This window comes from Fringilla coelebs (assembly GCF_963513975.1).
Source record: "Fringilla coelebs genome assembly, chromosome: 3".
NCBI classification, from domain to species: domain Eukaryota; kingdom Metazoa; phylum Chordata; class Aves; order Passeriformes; family Fringillidae; genus Fringilla; species Fringilla coelebs.
Genome location: NC_140030.1, coordinates 106,026,811 through 106,053,783, shown reverse-complemented (window position 1 = coordinate 106,053,783; position 26,973 = coordinate 106,026,811). Strand labels below are relative to the sequence as shown.

General features: G+C 39.7%; 1 protein-coding gene across 7 annotated transcripts in view; it reads right to left on the bottom strand.

Moving 5' to 3' along the window:
* The window catches only part of CDC42BPA (CDC42 binding protein kinase alpha), a 184,673-nt gene extending 158,505 nt beyond the window's left edge, over positions 1-26,168 (bottom strand). For 6 of the 7 annotated variants that reach the window (XM_084203496.1, XM_084203492.1, XM_084203490.1 and 3 more), the window contains exons 1-2: positions 25,712-26,168; positions 24,744-24,968 (exon numbers count right to left, since the gene is read on the bottom strand). In XM_084203496.1, coding sequence (XP_084059622.1) covers positions 24,744-24,939 — 196 coding nt within the window. In that variant the 5' untranslated portion in view covers positions 24,940-24,968; positions 25,712-26,168. Of the gene's footprint in view, positions 1-24,743; positions 25,486-25,711 lie in introns of those variants that run through there. The other variant, XM_084203491.1, reaches the window with a different exon arrangement.
* Positions 26,169-26,973: the final 805 nt, after the last annotated feature.

The window sequence follows — 26,973 nt, the reverse complement described above, 5'->3', positions numbered from 1 at the left end:
ATTGACTCCTTCCACCTCTCCATAAAACACACACTACTAGTCACTCAAATAAACATCAGCACTGTAATTTTTGCAACAATATTCCTACTGCTGAACTCAGGCTATTTACTGCCTTTCAGAAACAAGACCCCTGAAATAAACAGCAAATAAGCAATTTTGCTTACAGCAAGCAAAGAGTTAAAAATAGTTCTGCCTCTAGTAAATCAGCCTAAACAGTCCCGTTCAATTTCACAGCTCATTACCTGGAATAGACAGTTAAAGCCCAGACCAGATGCATTCTATACAAGACAACACTTCCAAGTGTACTTAAAAATCCCCACTCAATTTCAACATGACATATGTGGTGTCTATGCACTTTTTTTTTTCTTAGTATGGAAACCACCTTTAGATTTGTTTATATTTTGTTGTATTAGTTATCACCCATTATCACACCCCTCTCCCCATATAGGTGGGGTTTTCAAATGACAGGTACTGACTACAGGTAAAGGGTTAAGCAAAGATATCAATGGTAAAATAACATCATTTCTGGTCAGAAATTTATTTATGTTAACAATTTAAAGACAATACTTGCACCTAATCTGTAGCACTGCCTTCAACAACATTCTTTTGAAAGAAGATGAAATGTCAAAAGTATTTATGTAAAATACACAATGTATTTTATATAAATCCAGATGAGATGACATTGATCTGGTATGATGTTACAGTGATGTGATTCACTAAAACTCCTTACCAGGCTCCAAAAGAAGCCCTTATCCAGCTTCCCTTTGGCAAGAACCTTAATTAGGTTAGGATACAATAAGGAACATCAGAAAACAAAAGGCAGAAAAAAACCCACTGAAAATCCCTCATTGGCAAGGAAATGCACTGGATGACCTAATCCTAATCCACTTTTGCCATTTTTAATTTCTACAATTCAAGGAAAATGAAAATGATGAGCAAAATCCCCATAACTACCAGAATTAAATCTGGTTAAGATTCTTTTGTATTGTTTAAGTAAGGAACTCGTGCAAGACTTCACATCTACTATTCTGTATTCTGTAACTATCCTGCTAAACTCAAGAAAGTCTTCAGAGCAGCCCATATACATATCCAAACTAGAGTGTTCCCTTATCAACTCAGGCCTCAGCAGCATGTCATCTAGCTACCATGAAAAATGAGTTTTGTACATTAAATTCTGCTAAATGGAATACAGATTTCGGTTTGGATAAGACTGCATGTATGTAGAGAAAGACATCCCAGTGCCCCAAAACAACTTCCCTTCCTGCTCCCCTTGAAACTCTCCCTGAATTCTCTACTACAGCTGTTTTCCTGTTTCAATCAAACCCCAAATTTACCACTGTTTACCTTGTCCTTTTGGATCATTAGAAGAGAAAGCACCTAAATTTCTTTATTTTTAATATAATTTCTGGGTAATAGCTGTAACCTTTGCCATGATCCCATGTGAAATACTTATCTTAGCCCAAATTCAAAGAGCAGTAGGAGCCTTGACCCAGATTCAGGAAAGCATGTGGTTAAGTACATCCTTAACTCAGGAAAGCACTTCATGATGTGAATGAAGGCAGCCAACGATTGATCCTCATTTACACCTTTCCTGAACCAATTTCTTTTAATTTATAACTTGGGACCTTTTCTTCCTCTTCCCTCTGACCACAAATCCAACCAACACAGAAGAAAACAATCTCTTAATTTTCTACATTAACAGGATACAAGAATATCTGAAGATGGCTCTGTGCCAGGAACTACACTTGACAGCTGTTTCAGACCAAGGCATAGCTCTCACATTTTCGATGTCTAGTGTTGACAGGGATTACTTAAAAACAACTGTACCAGAAGAAATTGTTCTGCAGGCTATCCCTCAGCAGGGTTTTCATGAACACAGTAGTTGTCGGAGCAAGTGCTAATTTGTATTTCAAAACAATGATTCCAGTAATTACAGAAAAGTCTGTTTTATAATTAACAAATCCAGAATACTTCTTTATCTCTTAAGACCACTGGTGGAAAGGTAAATTTGGCTTCTTGAGCATATAAATTTTGCATCTGTCATAAAGCAAGGATCACTAACTAGTGTACAAGCCTAGAAGCTTTTCACATCCATTTTCAGCATTTCCTCATTTAAAATAGATAAAGTTTAAAAGTCAATTATTGAGCAGAAGGAGGGAAGGAGGATTTTGTGGTTGTTGTTGTTTTATAGTCTATGTACTTTACTCCCAATGAAAGAAGACTAACTTCTACCACAGCCACTGCAAGCTAATTTTGACTAATTTGTGGGCAAGCCAGTAACAGAGTTCACATGCCAAAAATCGTCCCTGAAGGGATTTAAATACAGCTGACATACTTCACAGAAAAACAGGAAATGGTCTGGTAGTTACTTAACACCTATCAGAACTATTCTTTGGTCTCAAATTGGTCAGACGAAAAACTCCCTCATAGGCCTGAAAAACAAAAAATATACCATCCTAAACTTTAAGTTAATTCTGTACCATAAATATCAGGCTAGAAAAACTATTTATGCCTGGGTAACAGTCAGGAAAAAAGTCTGACAAACATGCAAATGGTCCTAGAGGTAGTACAGTTGATTTAATATTTCCTCTGCTGTTGCTGTTTATCAGCAGGACACCCATAAAGGGACACAGAGGGTGAAAATGGCTTAGTGCTTAATGACTGCTCACAATAATCAGGTGCTGCTTGGGCCAGGCAGAAGACAGCCTCTGAGGACTGCCAGTTGTATTGCTTGACACAAACCCAGTGCAGAGCAAAGCAGCCCTCCAGACGCTGGCTCTGCCAGCAGCAGGACCAGACAGGTGCATTTGAGAGTGTAACTGGATATAACAAACTGATCCAAGCATCAGGAGCTGGGGAAGCCTCATCTCCAGGACTGCCCTGTGCCTGCAGGCATGGAGGTGACAGTGGCAGATTATGTGAACGTGCAGGTGGAGAAGGGAGTGTTTGGTGACTACCAGCACTGGGTGAATCCCACCCCTCCTCAGAGGAAAGAACAGCAAAGTGAACAGAAGGGCCCCAGAGACTCAACACCAAACCTTTGTACTGGACAGATTTCAGCTCAGTTTGGCAAAGAGAAGCCCATTCACAGCCCTAAAAATTAACTTTCAAACTCTCACTCTTTCAGGCTGAAAGAAACGATGATAAACTTTAATCTTAATATGTAATGACCTAAGACCTAAAGGTTCAAAGTTGATTCCACAACAGATAAACAATTTTCAAGTAAAACTGCAAGGCATGATAAGGAGAGAGAGGGAGAGAAAAAAAAATCAGTTGCTTGAATTAGTAAGATAAATTTTTGTTACAATTCAACACCCAATTCTAGTTTTGCTGCACTGTGGGCCAAGAAACAGGGCTCTGGGGAATGCAGATAATTTAACACCAGGTAATTTCAGTGCTAGTTGTCTTGACCTAAACTCTTCTACTTGCCTAATTATAAATTTACTAAGGGATTGTTGATCCAATGCAACACAACCAACTTTAACCCAGATTCCTGAGCACTCCTTACCATTTTCACCTACAAAGGAGCATTGGGTGCCTGTGTGGAGGGGTCAGGAGGGGGGCACTGCCCAGCCCCTCAGACACAATGGTGGTGGCACCTGAGGGGAAGTGGGCAATGGAAGGGCAAAACACAAATTCAGAGACAAGTGAGCAAAAAAGAAAGAGAGAAACAGCCCTTCCAGCACGTGGGTCAGGGAAGAAAGAAAGGAGGAGGTGCTGGGATTGCTCTGCAGCCAGGAGGAGCAGACCACCATGAGCCTTTTCTAATATATACAGTAAATAGAAGAGAATTGAAATAAAGGCTTTGCCAAACTGCAGTGTAAAAACATGCACCTATCACAATATGCAAACAGGATTTGTGAAAGAAAGCCCAGCCATTTGGTGTCTTTATTGACCTTAACATTAGCTTTGATTTAGAAAATAAGGTCAGTGGGCAGGCACTTCAGTTTCTTTTACATTAGGCTCATGAAACATCACAACACCACCAAAAAAACCCCACTCTTCTCTCTCTTTGGGAATAGCCATTCACTCAGTATTATCTATTGCTGCTGTGGGCCAGGCTTCCAAAACCAAAGACATCCATTAAAATGAACCCAAGTGAGTGAAATCTAAAACATTTAATTACTTCCTATCTGGACCCCCACCATCAAATTCCACTTGGCTGCAATCTGTTTATGGAAAGCTGTGCCTCCAGCATCCCATATGCAATGCAAGAATAACTCCAGAAACCAAATTAAGCATGGCCAGGCCTTCCTGAAAAAGAAACTGATCAGGAACATGGAGCATTTGGAGTTAAATTTCACCACTATGAAATAGCTTTTCTGAACTAAAAATAGTAAATATTTTTTAGCATTCCAACATCTTTCTCCAGTTTTTTATCCACAATTCAATTTCCAATACCAAAATATATTCATAAATGATCCAGATTTTAATTCACAAAAATTCTTCAAAGAATTTTTGATTGCAATCCTTTAGAAATAATGTAACAAGAAAACATAAGAAAACCAAGGTGACTGTCTGTCTTAAATGTACATCTGTATTTTAGAAGTGTGAAAATCCCATTTTACCTGAATGAACAGCAGATCAGCAGCCATTACTATATAAAGTCCTATTTAATAACATCTATTTTTCACATTTTATCACTTCATTTTTATATTGGACTATGCTTTGTTCTCATACAGCTATCCATCTAGCTGTACATGCCCAAAAGATTTCTAAATAAAAACTATTTAAAAATCAATTTCTTCAACTGTTTCATTAGAAAGTGGCTACACATAACAGAAAAGCCATCTGTCTTCTGTTAGAGCAGCTAGAAAACAGCAATTTATCTTGGAAACAATTTTAAAATGTTCCATTTAATTAACAATCTTTGCATGATACTGCAGTCATATCTGACAGATATGCAGAGTGACTTGTAAATATTATGAATTAGGCAGTGACTCAGTACTTATTAAACCCTGAAATTCTATATAAGTCTAATGAAGTAACTGCCTTTTGCACAGAGACAAGAGCTAGGACAAATTCCATCCAAAATACCACACATCACCTTTTCTCTACCACATGGCAATTGACATTTCCATTATTTTTCAAAAACTTTCTATCTTTAGCATTTGAAATAATCAAATTTCATAGGTGCTCCTTAAAACAGTATTTTGTTTATAAAATATCAACATGGACATTGCTACAGTTGCATGAGATCAACAGAGAAGATAGTAGATCAACAGAGAAGATAGTACAGAAGAAAGACTGCAATTTGCCCTTACCTCAGGAGAAGTCAAAAATTAGGTGAATACCTCAGACAGCTCTATGATAACAGCAAAGCATGATCAGGAAGATTTTACTTTTGTTCTTAAGAACAGAAATTTTCAACTTGAAGGATTCTTTTCAGTAAAAGCTTTACTGTTTCCCCACAAACAGAAATCAGTTTGGAAGTTCACAATAGTTACGAACATTGACTTCATCTGCATACATCAGAACATGACACAGACCATCCTCTAAAAGATGTGCTGAGACATATGAACCATTTCAGATTCCTTTTGGAACCTGTCCCTGTTCCACTTCTCATATAATCACCAGAAATGGGCTCATAGGCAGAAAAAAAACCCAAACCACATAACCAAAACATAGATAGTCTAAATACCTTCACTCAGGGTGGTAAGCATGGGTGAATTTGTAGCTTAGATCCTTCTCACAGAACTAAGGAGGCAGCAACAATGCACAACATTTCTTGCAAACCTCTGATTAAAAGGTGACTTTGATGCAGGTTAAAATAAATTAATCAGCTCTGATGCACAATACAGGCCTAGTCCTTCCATTTTCATCTTGTTTAACTCCCCCATGGACATGGGGTACAGAGGCCATGACCTGGCCTCCTACTGTTTTCTCTGAGCATCACTCACTGGTAACTCCACAAAGTCCCTGGTTCTAAAGATCCTTTGTGCCTCCAAGGCTATCAACAGAGAAAAGTAAGACAGAGATGCAGGTTAAATTATTAAGGGGTTTTTGGCTGTCAGTATTACACATCATATTTTACATAAATTCTCCAAAGCCCATCACATAATACATTTCTGAGACTAAGGAAGTCTCAGAACTCCTGAGAAGCATTTACAACTGCCGCCCACAATCTGCAGCTAAAGAACAGAGATAGTAACTATCAGGAATATGATTAGAATCAAACATGGGCACTGATACTGCCACAAAACACTGCAGAAATAAAATATAAGGCTGTGCCAATTCCTTTCCATATAAGAAAAGCTTGATAGGGAAAAAACTCACCCCTCAAAATTTAAAGACCACCATTGTCCTGTAGACAATTTCCCTATTACCCTGCAAATCTACTGTCTGACTGAGTGTGCCTCCAGCTTTTCCAGGTTCCAGACTACTTTTAAGAAAGTAGTCAGGAACTATGATGAGAAGAATCACATTCATTTGCCCACAAAGCCGGCCTTGAGTTTCCCTACCTACATTTGCTACATGATTTGCATCATTCTGCACAAATTAGCCAAGTCCAGTCACCTTTTTGCCACCTTTATAATTGCACCATAACCACCTGTATCTCCCCAGGGACAGCACTACCTCCACACTGAATACAAACAGACTGCCAGGAACTTCATGGATGGAGTATCCAATACCAGCATTAAGGCTCTATCTTTTTTTAATGTGCTTAAAAGAAAGTTTTTACCCAAAGAGATCTCAAATGTAGTGCAAGGTGTGGGACGTACTAGCTTCCAAGCTTAGGGTCTGAAAAAGACAACAGCAGTGACTCATCAGGGGCAAAGAAAACTTCAAATAAGACACAGTGCTGATGAAGAGTGACATGGGAACACTATTTAAAGCATAACCTATATCATGTTGGTTTCTTTTCTTCAAAGAGCATGGAGGTAGGGATTAAGGATTTGGACATTATTGAATGTATTCTCTCTGTTACCTCTGTTGAAGGCTTTCTTCTTCTATTCTGCACTCTGCAAATCTGAGCAAGTGTACCAGGGCTAGCAGTGCATCCACCAAGACAGAGAAAAAGGGCTCAAAATGCCCACATCTCTGTCTAAAGGAAGATTTTCCTATGCCACATATGAAGCACAGTAACAGTGGTGTACCTTTAAATACATGATTAACTGAAAAGAAGCTTGCTTTGTTTTTGTTCTGTAGCAGTTAGATTTTAAAAGAGGAAAGAACAAAAAGCAAAACTTTGGATTTTGGGAAGACAATTGGTGTTATGCTGCTTCTTAATTTAACATTTGGAAAAGTATGCTCCTACTACAAAGCCAACCACAGGAGAAAGAAAACATAGTGCTCTTTTCCCAAAAATGGTGAACAAGAAGCAATACAGAATGTCCTTTATCTCAGAGCCTGGATGCTGTGGTCTAGCCACAAGTGACTGGAACTGGAACTGAAACACTGCCTTCCTTCCCTACTGGCTGAGGTACATTTAAACAGTGGAACATGGTGCAGCTGTAGCTTCCCTGCAATAACCCAAATGAACAAGAAAACAAAATACTTTCAACTACAGCTTTAGAGTCACCTTTGGGTGTTCAAGCTACAACAGCATCAACCCCAAACCTTAGATGAGGCAAACTGACAGGTGCACCGTGCAAAAGCTGAACTGTGCTCCCTTAAAGGCTGAGAAAGCACATGCCAGAAAGCCTCTAATTCAGGCAGACAGGATCCCTCTCTGGATGCCTTTAAATACATTTACACACTCTCACTGAATCTACAGGAATCCTGAACATGTGCTCCAAAGCACTGTTACTTCTTTAACACACAGCCGATCTTATTTTAAGCACAGCACGCCCCCTCCTTAGCTTTCTACAAACCATAGTGACACTGAGATGAAGCCAAATGCAACTTGTCACCACTTCTTTTATATAGATTTTTCCCTTTCCACATCTACCAGTAGCTCCATCACACCTCATTTTAATTCAGAAAAATTCTACTCATCTCTTCCAAAACACAAGTTGGCTTCCAAAACAGCATCAGCTATCTTCAGATCAACTACAGCTGCAACAATAAATGAAGTAAATATACATGCTGTGTAATGTGCAGTTAACAGAACATTCTGTTAAAAAGGGAACTAAAAGACAATTCATTGGAATGAAACTGGCACTGAACAAATATGTGTCAAAGAAAAAAAAAAAAACAAAACAACAAGAATGGGCTAAGATATCAATGCTGAAGGAGATTTCAGTTTGGGCTGGTGACAAACTGGAGGGCACAGACAAATGATGAATCTGCAACTCTTCCAATACTCAGATAAGATATATTCAGGTGGTTCCTGAAAACAGTCCATCTAATTCATTGTGCAACAAGACTTGTGACATCTCACAAAAACTGTTAAATGTATTCTATAGCAAGATCCTAAATACACTGCCTTTCAAAATAACCCTTGAAAAGCAGTGATCTTATGGCCTTTATGAGAACAGGAACTGGCACATGATAATTTAAGGGAAAAGTAAGGCATCCAATCTTAGCTGGTACTTTTAGAAATCCATATATGAACTTAATAGAGCACATAGCATTACATAGAGCTTTAGAGTTTAAAAGAGAGCTCCAGCTGATTTCAGTGACAGCTGAGAGTTCTCAGTATCTCTTCATATCAAACCACAGGAAGTCAACTAACTGATCCATATGGTGATGAACGCACAATACTGGTTACATACAAAATATGTGGTTAATATCCAGCATTATATGAAAAAAAAAAACTATCTATAGCAGCCAGCAAGAGAATAAAATTCTCCATAGCATCATTCAATTCCCTTGTAAAAAAAACCCAAACATTTTCCTTTCCAGCAAACCACAAATTCATCCACTAAGTAACTGCTTACTTTGACAGCTTAGTCCCCAACAAAATATGAATTAGTTTCCAGAGCCCTACTGTCCTATGGGATATGCAAAACAGGTCACGGGGGGAAACAGGCAGGGAAAACACCACCATCATACAGCTACAGCTATTTTGGGTAAAACTATAAATGATACTCACATATCCTTTGTTTCAGACTAGGAGGAATTCACTGAGTTTTCAAGCAAACCCAGAATTGGCTCAAGCATTACGCAGCCAAATTACTTTATAGATACACAAAGAACATCATGTAAATTTCTTCATGACACCAGCACTGCCATTCCTTGCTACGTTCTTACACCATTAAAATCTGATGTTGCACTTCTGGGAAAAGAGATAAATAAAAATCTCCTGTCCACTCAACAAGGTACAGTTACACAATACATGTTCTTCACTTCTTAAGTCAGTTTTGCTGCAACTGCAGACATACTTCACCCAACAATCAGTTCACTCCCTGCAGGCGTGCAGATGTGGAGCTGCACCATAAATCTTTATCAGTGAAATAGCACAAAAAATACTCAACATCCACTGAGTGTGGAAGGATTGGAAATCTCAGCAGATACAAAGTAAAAAAGCAGAACATAGTCATTACTTAGGCCTTGCAGTTCTAAATGACCAGTAGGACTGGCTTCTGATCTTAACAGAGATGCCAGAGATCAAGACATTCTCTGGGCAGTGGGGACATTTGCATGTATGGCACAAACTCCTCAAATTCAGGAGAAACAGTATCCCAGCCTAAACAGCTCAAAGATAATCTTTATACACTGTTCAACTCACACTGAATGTACAACAGACCTGGAATAATTCTGAGAATGAGATAAGCAAGATTTGGTCCCACCTGTCCTATCATCAAGTGGAAACCACTCAAAAGAAGATATGTATCTCAAGGGAGCAGAGGCTTTAGGGTTCGTGGTTAGCTCAGGACAAAATACTAAGCTTTAAGGATGAGTCAGAACTCTCAGCAAACATGGGAATGCAGCTCTGAACCACCATTTATTTGTTCTGTGCTTGTGCAGGAGCTAAGCAGAGGCCAGTGCCCTCAACACAACCAGAAGGTCAGTGCTCCGCAGAACCACTGCAATGGCAACACAGCAACATCTCTCTTCATGGTAAAGCTTCCTTCCTGGAGCTACCAGGCTTGAAGGAAAAAGGAAATAAAAATAATCACGTTGACTTTTCTTCTGTTTGTCTTTCTCCCAACACTGTAAGCAATATTTTAAAAAAATGCATTACTTCAAGTTTCAAACCCTAACTTCTCAGCTAATAAGTTCCAAAATTATACATCCTATGCAGCTAATGAAATCACAAGAAAGAAACATGCCTCTTCTTCTCTAGTGCAATCATCTGCAGTCATATTTTTGAGAAACTAAACCAACCCATTGGAAAATTATTATCGTGCTTGGTACAGAAAAGTACCTTAAAACAAAGATGTTGACTGTCCTAACAAAGTCTTGGAGATCTTTGTGTGTGGCCATCCAGTCACAGTCACCAGTTAAAGGCACAAGCAAGAGGGGAAAAGCATTCAAAGGGATGAGTAAAGGAATTATTCTCCATTTAATCTGCAGCTCACCTACTACAGTACTGAGCTCACAAAATGGAAGCAACTTACTATACTAACCTACATAAAATAAAGCTTCCTCTGTTACATGGAATTGAGAAGAAAAGGGGGAAAATACTCAAGAACCTCCAGGAGAACATTAAATTCCTCTTAGCAGTTTGGGATTTAACTCAAGAAATCACCAAGTAACTTGCTCTATATTCTTCTTTAATATAGTTCAGAGAAGTAGAGACATTCATCAGCAGAATCATATAATGAATAAAAACATTCAGCGGGAGGTGGGCTAACTACATTATTTACAAGCAGGAAAACCACAAGTGAGCTATTGCAGCTTTCCAGAACAAATACTGATGTAGGATCTGGTTCTGCACTAGCTTGCACTTCATTCAGATATCACTGTTCCATACAAATAAAACAAAACAAATCTGAAAACCTCCTACTGTTCTTTGATTTTACACAGGTGTGAATGACTGCCCATTATTTCAGATGTCAATGTAGTCAGGCTGAAGTCTAATATTTTGCAATTTTTTTCAAGACAGTTCCCTTTAAACAATCAATGAATTCATTAAAAGCTACTCTTTTCTATCCTTGTGCTAATGAAGCCAAGACCGGACTAAAACCCCAAATTCCACTGCCCACAGACTAGTAAGAAAACAAACTCATTTTAGTAATCCTACCACGTCAGAGCACCAATTCACTGGTGACCTTCCACACCTGTAAAAGGAGCCAAGTTTCTAAAGTCCTGCTGTACCACATCAAGAATAAGAACCCTAAATCACTGTCATTTCAGGAATATTAAATGTGCAACAACAGGACAGAGGAATAGTTATTCCTTCTGCTCATCCAAAAGCATGCACAGGAGCTGACTATGGCAGAAGGCCATGGAAGGCAAACTCCAACACTTGCCATACTTTCTCTGAAGAACTCTGACAGACTCAGTGCCAACTCCAATTCCACTGTTCCTGGTATATCATAAATAGCTACCTTGGGACACTTCAAGAACTTCTGCCATTTGAACCTGGCAGAGCCAAAAGACAAATTACAGCAACTCGTACAAAATGTTTCTACTCAAATGAAACACAAAGTAAATGCAAATTATAATGAGGCAGCAAAATCACTCAGAAATATCCTTATTAAACAAACTGCCCCATAAATAACTTCTGATGCAAAGCATTATGTACTACATAAATTACACTGTGACATAGTTGCTATCTGCAAAGTAATAGCTTGTGAATAGTTCTTGAATTTTTCTTTTGCAGTACTATATAAAAAAAGAAAAATTCCACATTTCTCCTCTGGTATATCATGACTAAATTGCTGTAAAAACAGACTGACTACTAAGCAGCCTCTGGGCACCCTACAGAATGTGCTCAGAAGTTCTTAAGCAGTAAACACCAAAACAAAGTTACTGAAAAATGCAGAGTACCCATCCTTGATGGAAAGCTGACTTTTACTAAGCACACTTGCTTTAAAATCAATTCCCCACAGGACAGTTCAAAATGCCACTGGAAACAGACAGGAAGCAGATACTCAGAAGCACCAGGCAGAAAAAAAGGAGGGGTAGGAAGAGGGAATTTCCTGATCCACAGAAGTGACAGTATTATGAAACTGCCTACCTATACTGTATTTTTCACCTTAATTGATGATTAAGTGCAAGGTTTTAAGAGACCTTCCCTCAACCTTCAATTAGAACTTTTTTGAGCAATACCTATGCAGATACAGCTTTCCAGGAGGTAATTCCCAGCATTAGTTGGAGATAATAATCAAAGAGTTTCTGGTTATCTCTGTTGACATAATATTTGACTTCCTGAAAGCATACAAAGTTTTATGGTTTAAGTTTCCAGTGTAGCAATGATCTGAAATTTGCAGCCTGACAGTTACTTGCTCCAACAGCACAACCATCAGTATTCCTCAAAGTCCACTCAAGCTAAACCCTAACACACAGCAGGAGACACTGCAAACCTATCCCATAAATAGGAAATATGAGACAAGATTTAAATGTATGCATTTCATATTCTGTAAGACATTAAGACATTCCAGGAAAACTTCTCTGAAATGCCAGTGGCATGCATACCACAGGCATATCACTCACATATCATCATCTGCAGGAAAGATTTTGAAAAGGTGAGGTACAAACAAACCACCATATGAGTTGCAAGAAGATTAATTTTTATGGAGGTCCAAGTTCAACACACATAAACAGTTGCTCAGAACACAATTCTGGCAAGCATCCACCTGACCACTGCAGTAAAGAGCACTTCCCTTCTGAGAAATAAAACAATTGCTGCTGCTTAAAGTTGTACAATGCTGAAGGTACAGGAGAGGGAGGAAAGAGGACATCACAGCAACAAGATCACAGAAATAAGATTAGAAAGGGTACCCAAACAGTATGCTGGGAATTTAAGCAAATAAATAAAGCCCTTAAATACACAGAAGTTACAAGCCACCCACACCTTTAGGAATTTCCACAACAAACATTTCAAAAAACTTTGAAGAAAAACAAATTAAATTGGAAGGAACACAAACATAAACCTGGATCCTAGAAACTGCTTTTCCACTGAATTTTTAAATCGCCTTCACAAATCACAGCTGTGCCTCCATTTCTTTGCAGAGATATTTCATATGCTAATGACCACATACTCTTCTCATACAGGTTTTCAAGGCAATATATGCAAGTACCCAATATTACTGTAAATTATTTTCTCACCAGGAAAGTAATTGAAAGGGAAAAAAGTATATTTACAAGCCTCACAACCAGGAAATACACACACATTATAAAAGCATACTATAAAAAAGTGAAGCAAAATAATGAAAATATTCTCTCTTGACATCTAGAAAAAGCTACAGTAATTGAAGCATAATTTTAAATACTTAACCAGTTAATGCCCTCAAATAGTTTGGCTTTCTTTAGAAGCAGCAAATATGAACTGCTTTGGTATCATGAGGGCATCAGTGAATTAACATCATGCTTATCTCCACTAACTGAGAGCAGAATTAGGCTTAGAAATGCCTTTTTCTTTCTATCAGACAGACATGACAATTTTGGCTCGCAGCTATTCAAGTCAGTGCCTCCTATGTGATGAATCCATCCCCATTCAAATGTCTAAACTTTCTCAAATCTTGACACACCACCTGGGAAATGGCCTTTCAGTGGAGAGGCTGGTTTTCTCTCAAAGAGAAAAAAGTGACAGGAAAAATAGCACCTAGGTCTTAAAGTGCCTGGCATAGAAAAATATGGTATGAGACAGACACTAAGGCAAAGAGAGAGAAGAGAATCTGGGCTTATTTGTCAAGGCTTATGTTTAAATTTTGAGTCTGAAAATGTCACCAAGCAGCACATTTATAGACTTCAAATATTCCTGTCTGATGGGAATACTCTGAGAAGGGACATCAGGAAGTAGCAGTGCAGCTCTTCTGCACTGTGTTTTACAAACACACACACACAAGACCCCAGGTCCCTGTGCTAAGTTATTATGCTTAATTCAAACATGCAGTTTGACCCTGCTTCTCTTGAAGGTAATGAAAATTCTGCCACAAGCTTTTAGGAGGGTGTGGGTGGTGGGGGGTTGTGTTATTAAAAACAATTATCAGCATACCAAGAAGAAATCCTTGTAGCTTTGCCAAAATTACTTAATTTACCATCTTCCATCTCCTACAAATTTCCTCTGACGCTTCCCATTGGAAATGGATTTGTACCCCTGATGCTGGAACCATGCTAGGAATGACCTTTGCACCCTGTCACTGTATGACTTCACATGCCAGGGACAGGGAACACAGAGCTGGAGAAGGTGTGTCTGAGAGAAACTGAAAATCTAAACTAAAGCAGGAACAAATGATAGCCAAACATTAGTAAAAGTGCCATGCAAATCTAGCAAAGTTTTCTTTATTGCTTTAAGAATCAGTGGGATAACATCAAAACTACTAAAGAAAATACTTGCCCTAAATGTGAACTAATTTGATCCAACCTCATCTGACAGTGACATATTAGAGAAAATTGTTTCCTTAAACTGGAAAGGAAAAAAAAAAAAAAAGGAAATCCCTAAAAGATAGAAACCCCCTCCGAAGTGAAAGAAACAAGACAAGAAACTTCCTTTAAGAGACAGAATTATATATTCTTAATACCTAGGTTTTAAAGTGTAAAATTTCATTTTGCTGATCATGACCTGCCATCAGTAAGAATTATCAATAAACATTCTACTTCCTAATAGAGGTAGATGGAGGACAAAACCATCAAAAGGTCACACGGAATAAAATTATTCAAGTTTTGAATAATCATATGACACTTTGATGTGAACAAAATATTTTAGTGCCACAAATTCAGCCTGGTGAAGAGCTGAATGCACTGAGGCTTTAGAACAAATCAATGGCCAGCAACATATGAGGTAGAAACTTTTGGAATTATAACTATGATCATACACATGGTTAAATACATTTACTAACAACATGAACTAGATGACCAAGACAAAGCAAAAATTCTTTAGACAGGTTTGTTTCCTTATCAAGGAAACTTAATGGTGAAATTAAAGCAAATCTTTAAGTACTAATATCAAGACTTTATTGGACAAGAGTCCCTCCTACGGTAGTGCCAAGGACCACAAAGTGAATGCAATATTGTCAGTAAGTAATACAATTTCCATTAAATGATCTTAGCTTTGGAAAAGAAGAATGTAAAATATTCAGGACTAGAATAGCTACTCAACAAATCATCAGTTCTTTGCCCCAGCTGCACACTTTTTTCTCCCCCAGAAAGTTTAAGCGCTAGGCTACTACTGATAAGATCAGATGACATGTCTGCTAAATCAGCCAAGAAGAGACTTTTCAGGCATTACCATGAGCTCCTGCAGCATATTCTCAGCAGGGTAACTGCACAAATACCCACTGAAGTACCTCAGAAGCTGCACCACCAAAAGCAACTGGCTACCAGATCACCTTCTCTGAAGTCAGTGTTACTCAAGGATAAAGTCAACCAAAAAATAACAAGTTAATGAAGTAATTCCCACCAGCTGTGGTAATACATATCGTATACCATTTTCTCTTGGTAACCTTATCTCTAAATAGTGTTTGCATTTTCAGTGTGTGGGTTATCAGCAATGGAGATATTGTCATCCCTTCTTTTCAGAAAAACCAGTAACATATAAGGGCATAGACAGTACATATTTTCAGCCAGCCTGCTTATATCCAGAAAAACCCACTTGACTAATTTCAAAAATTAAATTATGACTTTTATTAAGATACAGAAATTTAGAAGTACATATTTGGTTACCCAGAAGTGGCTGCTAGCTGTGAAGGTGAAAACAGTCAATACTGGAGGTGGGGTGCAAAATGATAATGGTCTTCTCTGCAAATTTCTGTTTGCATAGGAAGCAGCTTCTATAATTTCCCCTAACATATCAGTTCAGAGAGAAAACAAGTCTCTTTTGTGTCAGTCCCTATCAAAATTATAAAAGGATCTTTTTAAATAATCACAAAATAGTACATCATGTGTTTTCTAGAAGTTGGGGGAAATAGAAGGAAACTATTCCAAGTGTGTTAACATAAGAATCCTTGTCTTTCAGTTACAAAGTATACAACGAAAACAGTGTAAAGACACTGAGTGATACTATGCCAAATACCACAGAACACACAAGACCAACACTTTCTTTTTGAAGGAATTACCATCACCAAAATCAGACAGTTATTTTGAAGATCCCTCTTCATGGTTAGAGGCTTTCTCATTGCAAAAAGGAAAGTTTTGGAAACTGTTATGGAAAAAAATGAGGCTCACTGAATTTCTACACCAAATAGCTACCAGAAGAAACTGGTAGCCTCAAAATTTGTTTCAAAACTGTAGCTCCCTTGTATGCTAGAGGGGATCTGAGAGGCAACCAGCCTGGAGCGCAGGAGTTGAGGTAGGTGGAGCCACAGAAGCCTAGGCTGTCACAATCCTAGCCTCCTTCTTTTGTACAAACACTTCCAGATCTTCACAGAACCATACTGACAGATTTCAACGTGCTCTTGCAGCTTGCTCGTTAACTGGATTGTGTCTTTCTGCCCACACAAGCTCCAGCAAAACAAAGTTCAGTCGATTTAGCCAGCCTAAAGACACCTTCAAGTCAGCCCCCACCCAAAATAAAACCAGTGAGTTGCAATCAAAATGTGACTTCTATTTCCTCCTCCTCCTCTTGTTACTATGTGTCCTGCAAAACAGTCAGACAACACAGTGCTTTATTGACAAAAGGCAGCGTGGTAAAGGTGAAAGAACTTTAATGAGCACCAACAGGAAATACCTTGGGACTGTGGTGTCCCCACAGCACAAATGACATTTTCTTAAACCACTGGGCAGACAAAAGTAATTGCAACCCTTCCTATCACTTCTTTATTTTAGTTTCAGGTATTAAAATGATAAAGCTATACTCCCACTTAAGTTTCAACCTTTTTAGACTACAGGAGTAAAACAGATCACAAGTTCTTTACTCACAGCCAGAACAAACAGCCCAAGGCTCCAGTTCTACAAAAGCTAACAAGACAAAATGATTAATGATAGTAAATCAATTGATCCAATAAGAAATGTACAGGGTGTTTATGAGAAAACACTGTATAGATGCACCTGTGGGTAAGGCCTGTGTGTATTTGTTCACTTTTTGCCATCAAACTCCACACACAATCTCTATATTATCAATCTGGCCAAGAAAATAATGAAATCTTGGGAATGACTAGGGAAAACAAAGAAAAAAATACCAATCCAAATCCAGAAACCAAGATTCTGGCCAGGGGAAGATCAGACTGACACAAAGATATCCACACCATATTAGAAACAAGAACTCAGATTTAGATGGGATGAAAAGCAAGAGAACGGAAGCAAGGAAGAAATGCATGAGGCCTCAGTCGAGAAGGTAAATTTCTTTGGAATAACACTGTCCATGGAAAATATCAGAGAAAGGAAAGGAAGAAGGAGTCAGAAATGGAGACCTGCGGGCCCTCCACCACATCCTCCTCTAAGCCTCAAACTCTGAGACTGAAAGGAAATTAAACAAAAGACCAATGAAGCATTGCTGTTCTAATCCCACAACATTTGAAGGAAATGCAATTTTTTTATTAACATCTACAAATGCTTTTTCCTCTCCCACTTGGAATGGCACACTAAACTCGCTTTTTATTTCTATAAAAAAATTACTGTACATCTCCACTAAACTGCTGAACAAAAGATATCTTTCCCCCTCAAAATGGCACACAAAAATACCACAGTTCATAACATCTACAAGGTTCCTATGACAAGCTTTTCAAAAAGCTACCAAGAGAAGGTGCACTGAGAAGCTGATCCCTAAGAATAACAGAAATCTGCAATATTGTGTAAGAAAACTAATTTAAATCAAACTGGAAGTCTGGATACGGATAAGGAAGAATTATGAAACACAAAGTCATAGGAGTCTGGATATACCTCATGTGGATTTTATCCATGGTGACCGCTAGTAAACCTAATTAGGCTGTATTACTAGAAATAAAGCAAACTGACCTGTCTGAATAGAAGATTTTTGCAGTTATTATTAAGCCTAATGTCATGTTTAAACTATTTGAAATAAAAATCTTGTCGTTAACAAAAGATTGCACATGACTGACCTAAATCACTTGCATTTTTTAAAGATTTTGGTCCACATTAGAGGCATTCCCAAGCTTAACGAGGATTTTAGAAAAATAACGTGTTGAGGTAAGTTAGACCACAGTAGAACAAAATATTCCAGTTGTTCAGCCAGAAAAAGAAAATCAAATTAAACAAGTACAAATGATTATGGAAGGAATGCCTGCTTTGCCAAAAGATAAAACTTAGAGTCTAGAAACTGGCCTTTTCTTTCATTCCTGCCTCAGCTATCCACTGTAGGTTTTTTATTCAGGTTTTAGAGCTTGGCAGCAGGATCTAATTGCTTCTGGAAGTTTTCTGCACAAATGGAGATTGTAAATTTTTCACAGGATAAAAGCAATTAGAGATGCTAAGAATAGGTTAATATTTTTCAGAGACACATCCAGGATAATTTATGACAGTTCACTTTCAGAAAATACGATGGGGAGAATGATTTCCAGGATAGCAGCCTACACCCACTTTGTATCTCAAAATACTCTTTTTGCAATTTATTCATAAGAAAATTTCAAAACAGCACTGGTCTCTCCAGCCACAGGTGTGACTCAGTAGTGAAATTACTGTTATTTGCTGCTGCTACTCAGGATTCAAACACTGATCTATGGGTGTAATGTAGAGCTTCAAAAAGAAAGGTAGCTTCTACCTTTGTAAAAAAAAAAGAATATATATACTCTTAGAATTGAACCATATTGGACCAATTAAGTTCATTGCTTTTGGAGCACAATATCCACACTTTAGTCAACTGTGATATAATAATATGCTGCAGGTTATAAAAAAAAACACATCAGTAAATCCAGGAAAGAAGGGCCAAAAGACAAGGAAGGAGTTTAATCAGGTACCTACACAGCCTCATATCCTGCACAGAGGTTAAAAATTCAAACACACATTCAGCAGTACATTTTACAGTTATGATCATACCATAAAAAAAACCCTACTGGATTAACCCTTAAACATGAGATGTCCTAGTAACAGGGAATTTATTGTGTTGTCATGAGGTTTATAATGCCCACTGAGCAGACTAACTCATATAATTGTATTTCTCCATTTGTTCCCATTAGACCAAAGCATGCAAGGAATTTCTGTACAGAATAAAGGCATTTCTAAAATTCCTGGAAACTAAGTATTAGTTAGCTCTCTATCTAAGCAAGCCATGCTCCTTTGCAACAAACAGGACATTACTGACAGAAGTCAGTCAACCTGAAGACACATACTCCAAATATGCCCCCAAAATAGGCAACCTTGGAGTACTTCCAAACTTCCCCTGCCCAGCAGAACAAAAAGAGCCAAAAAGAACAGCCTTTAAACTTATTTCTACTTAAAATAAAAAAAAAAAACACTTTCTGTAATGGAAATGTGCAAAGAAACTAATACATTACAATGGATTAATGCCTCACTCTACTGGAAACTAATAAAAATCAAGTAGAATTAACTGGATGGTCTCACAGCTCATTTGCTCACATCAGAACTGTTGATAAACTTACAGTAATTAGCTTACTGTGTTCAGGGAAAGAATCAAAACTGAAATAAATGTGGGGAAAAAAAATCACAATTTAAAAAGTATAGACCCTATATAAACACAGAGCTACCTAGTACTGAAGGCTGCATGGGCCATTCTTCTACACATTTTCCTGCAAATACTGTTTTCTTCTTTTTCAAGTAATTTGGTGTAAAACTGCATCTGCAAAGATGCTTACACAGAGATTTGAAGGTCATTTTCTATTTGAGAGCACTGAAGATACTTCTTCATTTAATTGTTGGCTGCAGCCATGTAATAGAAACAACAGATTACATAAAATAAGCAGCAAAGTGCTATTGTAAACAATGTCAGAAATGTATGTGTCAAGAATGCCACAATGTCTTCTACATTGATGGAGGCCCATCAGTTCATATGGCTCAGCTGCAAGCAATGAAACAACTCACATTTAAAATCAGGAATATGCCTAAGCACATTAAGTGGCCTTGACAAGCAAAATCCTTGTCCTTTCCCAGAAAGAACTGAGTAACTGGTTTTGCTTATGTCAGACCAGGAGGTATTCCCATTTTTATGACTAGAATAAAAAGAAGTTGATACCTTTAAGAATGTAATTAGGGGAAAAAAAAAAGTATGTCTAATGGTTAGATAGTACTAAGGTTGGAAAGTACTGAGCACCAAAGTCTACTTAAAAAAAAACAAAAACAAAAGCAACAAAACTTGAAAAAAGTTGATTAAGTCTTTTACTGTCTGCTAAGAATAGGACCTAAATGAATGATTGTTTTTTAACAGCTGTCTTAAAAACAAAATATAAGCAACTCATAGCTGAAATTGGCTGTGATTTTGTTCAAGACATATACAGCGATAAATTACAAAGAAAAGGTGCAGAAGCCTGGAGACAAGATTTTATTTTCTTTTGTAACTAATATGTAAAAACAAACAGCTCAAAAAGGGCCTTCCCATTTTTTCTTGAGAAAAAAACATGAGAGAGATCACCAGAAGGATAATACAGACAACCTCTCCACAACTCCATCTTGAAAAATGGGTTGTATGGTGATAAAACCATTTCCAATATCCAGAACAGATGCTGCACAACTGAATAAGAGAAGTATGAGACCAATGATGACAGCCTAGTGTATGACCATATCAGCACTGCATAAACACCATGCATTTCAGTTCTACTAGATATGAAATGAGAACAATTTAATCCATCTTCCAAAGCTTTCTTCAGTAGGAAAAAATAAAAACTAAAACAAACAAGAACAACAAACTGAACAAAACCAATCAAAGAAAAATTTTACTAGAGGATAGTTCACATTTTTCCAACAAGAACACAGATTTAATCAAGTCACTGACCTCACCACGGTATTGGTGGTGCCCTCCATCTTCCCTCACTTTCATCACCACACATTTTGAGGTTGATTCTATTATTCTTTCAATGCATCCTAAAGAACATAGTTCTAGTGTTCTAGTTTCTTTTGAAAAGCAATTCAAACTGGAGCCACTGGAAGGAAAGAAAGTTTTCCCAGAACCTAAACATCTCCAAAAGCTTCTTTTTATCACTATAGTTCTCTTTCAAGTTCACCTTATCAGCCTTCGTTACCTCCCTTACACTCTTGCGTCAGTGTGGCAACTCACACACAAGTAGCAAAGAAAACGCAAAGTGCTTGGAATTTTCAACAGCTTTTTCTGGTAAGCTCCAGTTGCTATAATTAGACAAGCCCTTTTCTAAATCAAAAATACAACTATCAATAGAGATAAAAACAAAAACTAGCATCAAATAAATAGAACAAGCCAAATCTAAATGTTCCAGTTTCTTCCTGTTATCTCAAAATGTGCCCTCATTTAACCCTCAGAACACAAATATATTGGCTGCTTCCATGGCTATGTTAGCATAAAGGATACCTATGTAATATAAACAACAAAATCAAATAATCTTATTAACAAGTCACAAAACTAATACTGTATAAGAATAGGGAATGCAATTATGTTTTCACTTCAAGCCAAAGATAGGATTTTAGAAGCAAAGTAGCTTCTGACTCACCAAATAATTAACCTGACACTTCTAACCAGTCTAATCATTTCAACCAGTCATTTCAAGCAACAAGAAAGACTGAAATTCTACAAAAATTTAAAACTCAACTTCACACTGTAGAGACCTTACTTTCTCCACTTCCTGAGTTAAACTTGCAGTATCAAACCAAAATATGAACAATTAGTTCAGATCTCAATTATTTTACCAGGATTCATTTTCTAAATAAGTTATTGCTCTAGATTACAAGTTCATAAAGTAGCCCTAAAAGATCTAAGTACTAGAACATGAAGCTTCTTAGTTCCCCTAAATATAGCAGCAGTCACATGGCTGTCATTAAGACATTAGCTTTTCCACCTCCTAAACCTTTCCCCCAAAAAAGTCAGATTGTGGTTCAGTCTTACACGAAACACAGCAGATAACATCTCAGATCCAGAACAGTCTGTATAAAAACACACATCCACAAATGCAACCTCAACTCAAACCCTCCATAAAATCAAACAGTAACACCTCGAAACTACATTGCTGAAAAGCAAGAAAAAATTATTTGCTGCTCAACAGGAGTCTGTGATCACTGAACAGCTGTTTATTAGCCTTTCCTTAAAATTAACAGACTATAAATAAACCTTATTTACTTCTAGAAAGAATATTTTATTTTTAAAAAAGGTAGTTTAAGATGACAATCCGTTTTCAGGAGTAAATTTGTGCTCTGCACTTTGTACACACACACACATCCCAGTTCATACCAGTTCCCTGACCAATTCCAATACATTCACATTGCACTCTCCATAATAATCAAGCCAATCTGTGGATTTGGCAGAAACCCACAAAATGCCAGCATCCAACTGACATCCACCAATAGACATACCAGGCCCCAAATTTTAATCCACTGATGGGAAAAATAAATTCATACATACTATTTTATATGGTACACTCAAAACCGAGAACGCTTCACATGCAGCAGCTTTCCGAACTCCCTGGTGTAAAATTTGTGCTACTTTTCCTGCTGCTCAAATAGAGAAGCTAAAAAAAACTGAGCTGAAAGCACTTCAACTCTGAGTCCTTTAGAGAGGTGCGGGCTGAGTCCATGATTTCTGGCTGCCAGCCTTCTACTTCTGCCACTACTCAGCACATCTCTGACTTTAAAACCACATATTTCTAATCAACCACTTGCATTGTTGCTCCTTCTGGGGAGAGAGATACGAGAGGTCAGGATTATATCAAAGCCCAGGGTACCCTCAGTAACTCCACTGCACCAGAGCACTGGAGAGTACCCGACCTCTCTAAGAGGTTGATTTTGCCAACCCCCTGATCCCAAGAGGAATGCCAGAGACTGCCAGTTTCACTAGGAGGGCTGGCCCTCGGAGGAGACACTCCACCAGAGGAGTGTTTGCAGGATAAAGACATCATTCACACAGACACTTCCACCGGCAGGTACCAGCCATGCTGGCACTTCCACTCACAAACCCTCCTGGAAAGCTCCCAGGACACAAGCCTAGGCAGCAGAGCTGGGAGCAGACAGAGGACCACAGCAACTCAGCCCTGGAAACGAGAGCAACTGGTCTTCTCTGAAGCCTAAGAGTACTGCTAAGGCACAGCTGGAGCATGAGAGTGGAAAAATAGCAGGAAAAATAGGCCAGCAAGAAACCTTATTCCAGTCCAGCCTTTCCAAAACGGTGTATTATTTCCATCAGCAGATGGGAAAGCTTATTAGAGAAATCTTGAGGTACTGTCAGAGCCTTGCAATGATGCATTTACCCATTAAACAACCACCACTGAATGCAGTAGCACCCAACACAATGGGTCCTAAACACACTGTTGCTCTGACCATCTAGATATGGTTAACTTGGTTGTTATTATTATTATTTACAGGGTATCAGCTGGCTGGATCCACTGCAGACTACACTAAGTTCCTGCATAAAAAAATACCCTTGGAGCCATCATATTTTCCCAGTCTTTCACAGCTTCTGTATGCTAGTGACAGTTTTAGAAGGAAGATTCTTCAGAAGTACTTTTAATTACTATTTCCTCCTTAGCTAGAATGCATTAATTATAGCCTATTCCTCCAGATAATAAGAAAACAAAAAACAGTGCAATATGAACACTACTATGAAACTTAATTACTGAGTCAGATGTCCTTTAGATGTCAGTATGACTACAGAGAGGAGCAGGAAAATAAAACACACACGTATCAGCCTCAAGTTGTTAGATCAGTTATCAAAACAATGTCTTTCTTCAGCAACTTCATTTTGAAGAGCTCAACCACCTAATTAATCAAATGCCTGTTACATGTTTCAAAAATATGCTTTTTTTAAATGAAGGAGTACTGCTGATGTATTTCTTACAAAGCAAATGTGGTAAATGGTTCTGTATGCAAATACAGAAGTGCAGCATGACTTTGAAGTTTGAAGGTCAGATACAGTAACCATTCTCATCAAGGTTCTTAAGTCAGACTGCATCTTCTGGTTTACATCTGAGTTTAGGAGGAGGAAGAAAGAGAATTAAAAAGAAAAAAAATATATAGTCAACCAGTTCTGTGATAACTTAAAAAGAACTGGCACAATACCATTCACCTGCTTTCCTTTAAAAATCTACTAATGCCCTATCTCCCACAAAACGAAAAGTCTGCCAGGGACACACAGATTTTCATTCTGCTTTTCAGCTTTGATTTTCCTGATGAAAAAAACAATCTACTTAAGTCAGCAACAATTTTATATTAAAGAAGAGAATGTCATCTTCTCCATTTTCACAGATGTTTCAAACCCTTACCATTTCAGAAAGCTGAAGGATTTTCTTGTTGATCAACATGTTTTATTTTAAAGCAGTATAGATTCAACTGCAGAAGCAAATCAGAGGATTGTGCATTGATATTTTTGCAGGCATCAGAGAATTTATCCCACACCACTCCATATTCCCAGCAACTCTAGGACACAAAACTCAACAGCTGGGCCTGAAGGCAAGCAAATATGCTAGGAACACAAAAGTCTGATCCATGTCAAAAAAGAAAAATAAAAAACAAGAAGCATGTTTTACATGCATACCTCAAAGATAAAAAACCAATACAGATTTCTTTTTAGCACCACCACCACATTTAAATACAGTGAAACTGACAACACTTCCCAGTAAAACACTGAGTTATAAACAATCCCCTTTCACACATAAATAACAGAGACATTATACAAAGCAGACAGGAACATGGACGGATGTACACAAAATAAACACATTCAAACTTACCCCACTCCAGATACTCAAGGATGTTCTTCTCTCTTCTCAGAGGGGAATTATTACATTCATCATAAAGGCAGATGAGTATATCCAGCAAGGTTTCCACACTGAAGCATTGCCCATTAGTCTGTGTTGGCCCATCCAAAATAAACTGCTCCAACTGCTTCAAACGCACTTCTCCAGACATGGTTGTTTCAGTTTGCATTGGGGTTTCTTTTTTAATGATTATTATTACTTTGTCAGAAAAACAACAAAAAAAAAAAAAAAAAACAACAAAAACTTTTGAGGGTTTTGTTGCTTAAAAAGAAGTCAAAGTATTTTTAACAAAAGACGTCAAAGTATTTTTAACAAGTGTCAAACTGTGACGGTCCTTAATTGCCAGCCCACCTCGGGGTTCCCAGCCTGAAACTAACCCCTTGGAGTTTCAGACACACACATACAGTGTAGGTATCTGTGTATTCATGACATTTAAGAGAAGAAAATAATTACCCTAAAAAAAAAAAAAAATAGGCTTAGAAAGAAGTGGGGCAAAAGCAGCATTCCTGATGCTTTAACAATAATAATTGCACTCAAATTCAACCGAGACTGCCTGACACCGATTTCAACGCGCGTGCATAGGCACACGCACTTATATATTTAAGAAGGTCTTCTCCTTCATTCCCAATGCAGATCATGCAGCGCGATCCTGCGAGGAGCCCCACCGCAGCACTACGGGCTAACAGCCCCTCCGGTTCCGCTTCCCAGGACGGATGGGAAGGGAAAAACAGATGTATTTACGTATTTATATAAGCGAAAGGCAGCAGAAACGAGGGCGCACACCGGCGGGCAGGGAGGGAGGGATGAGGGGCCGCGCAGCCCCGCCGCCCCCCCCGGCCCCGGCAGCGCCTCCGCGGGGTGGGGCGCAGCCCCCCCTCCTCAGGGCGCAGCCACGTCCTGCCCCGGGCAGCCTTTCCCTTCCTCCTCCTCCTCCTCCTTACCGAGTCTCCTTTTAAGGCTTTTCAGTGATTCAAAAAAACTAAAGTCTTCATTGTCGCCCCCTTCTCCTCCGCTGCGCCAAGGGGCGGCGGGCGGGACGCGCGCCCCGACACACCGGCACAAGCGCTCCGAGCCCTGTCAAATCCTTCCCATGGCTGCGGCGGCTGCTGCTGCTGCTGCTGCGGAGACGGCGCCCTCCTCCTCCTCCTCCTCCACCCGGTGCGCGTCCTGAGGCGGAGGAAAAGCGCCGGCGTCTCCGCTCCGGCCGCACGCTGCGGGCCGGGAGGCCCCGACGACGGCGGCGGCGGCGGTGGTGGCTTCACTCCCGGCGGCTCGATGGTGTCCCGGCTTCGCCCCCCCGGGCAAAGGGCATCCTCGGGCGGTGCGTGTGCGGGGTGTGTGTGTGTGCGTGCGCGGGGCGGCGGGGAGGGGTAGCGGCGGCGCCCTCCCTCCCCGGCTCGCTCCCTCCCTCCCTCCGCTTCCGCGCCCTCCTCTCCCCCGCCGCTCCCTCCTTCCTTCCCTCCCTCCCTCCTTCCTTCCTTCCCTCCCTCCTTCCCTCCCGCGGTCACACGCGGCAACCGCCGCCGCCGCCGAACGCGCTGCAGCCCAACATGGCGGCCACGGCGGGGGGGAGCCGCCGCCGAGCGCCGCCGCAGCGCGGGGAGCTGAGCCCGGGGCCGCCGCTACTGATGGGATTGAGGGGAGGAGGGGATGCTGCTGCAGCAGGGAATGCAGGGATACGGGCGGACCCAGGGATACGGGAGGGAGAGAGAGCGGGAGTGGGGAAGGCCGCAGCGCAGCTCCCTGCAGGCTGCGGCCGCCCGGGCCGGGCTATCCCGGGCGGACCCGCCCGTCCGGCCGGGGAACCCTCCGGGCTTTGCCCTGAGCTGAGGGGAGAGCTGGCCGCCGTTGCTCGGCCCGGTTCCGCTCGTCGCCTCCCCGGTAGTAAGGCTTTTGATTAAAAATCCCGGCCTGGTTATGGAGGGCGGGCAGGGGGAGCAGCTCCTGCCTGCTCTTCCAGGGGGATCTGCGAGCTCCAGGTGCGAGCGGGGACTCCGGCTCCCTCACAGTTCGGGGCCTTCAAAACGTGACAGAAAATGCGTCGGCTCCTGGCGGTTCTGTCCCCGCTGTCGAAGTGCCTCCCCTCATCGAGGAGCCCGCCGTGCCACAGAGTACACGCCGTGGAAACAAGCTCCTTTTGCGGGCATTTCAAACCCATATCGTTTAAGAGAGCTGGAGGATATTCTTGTTGATCAACGTGTTG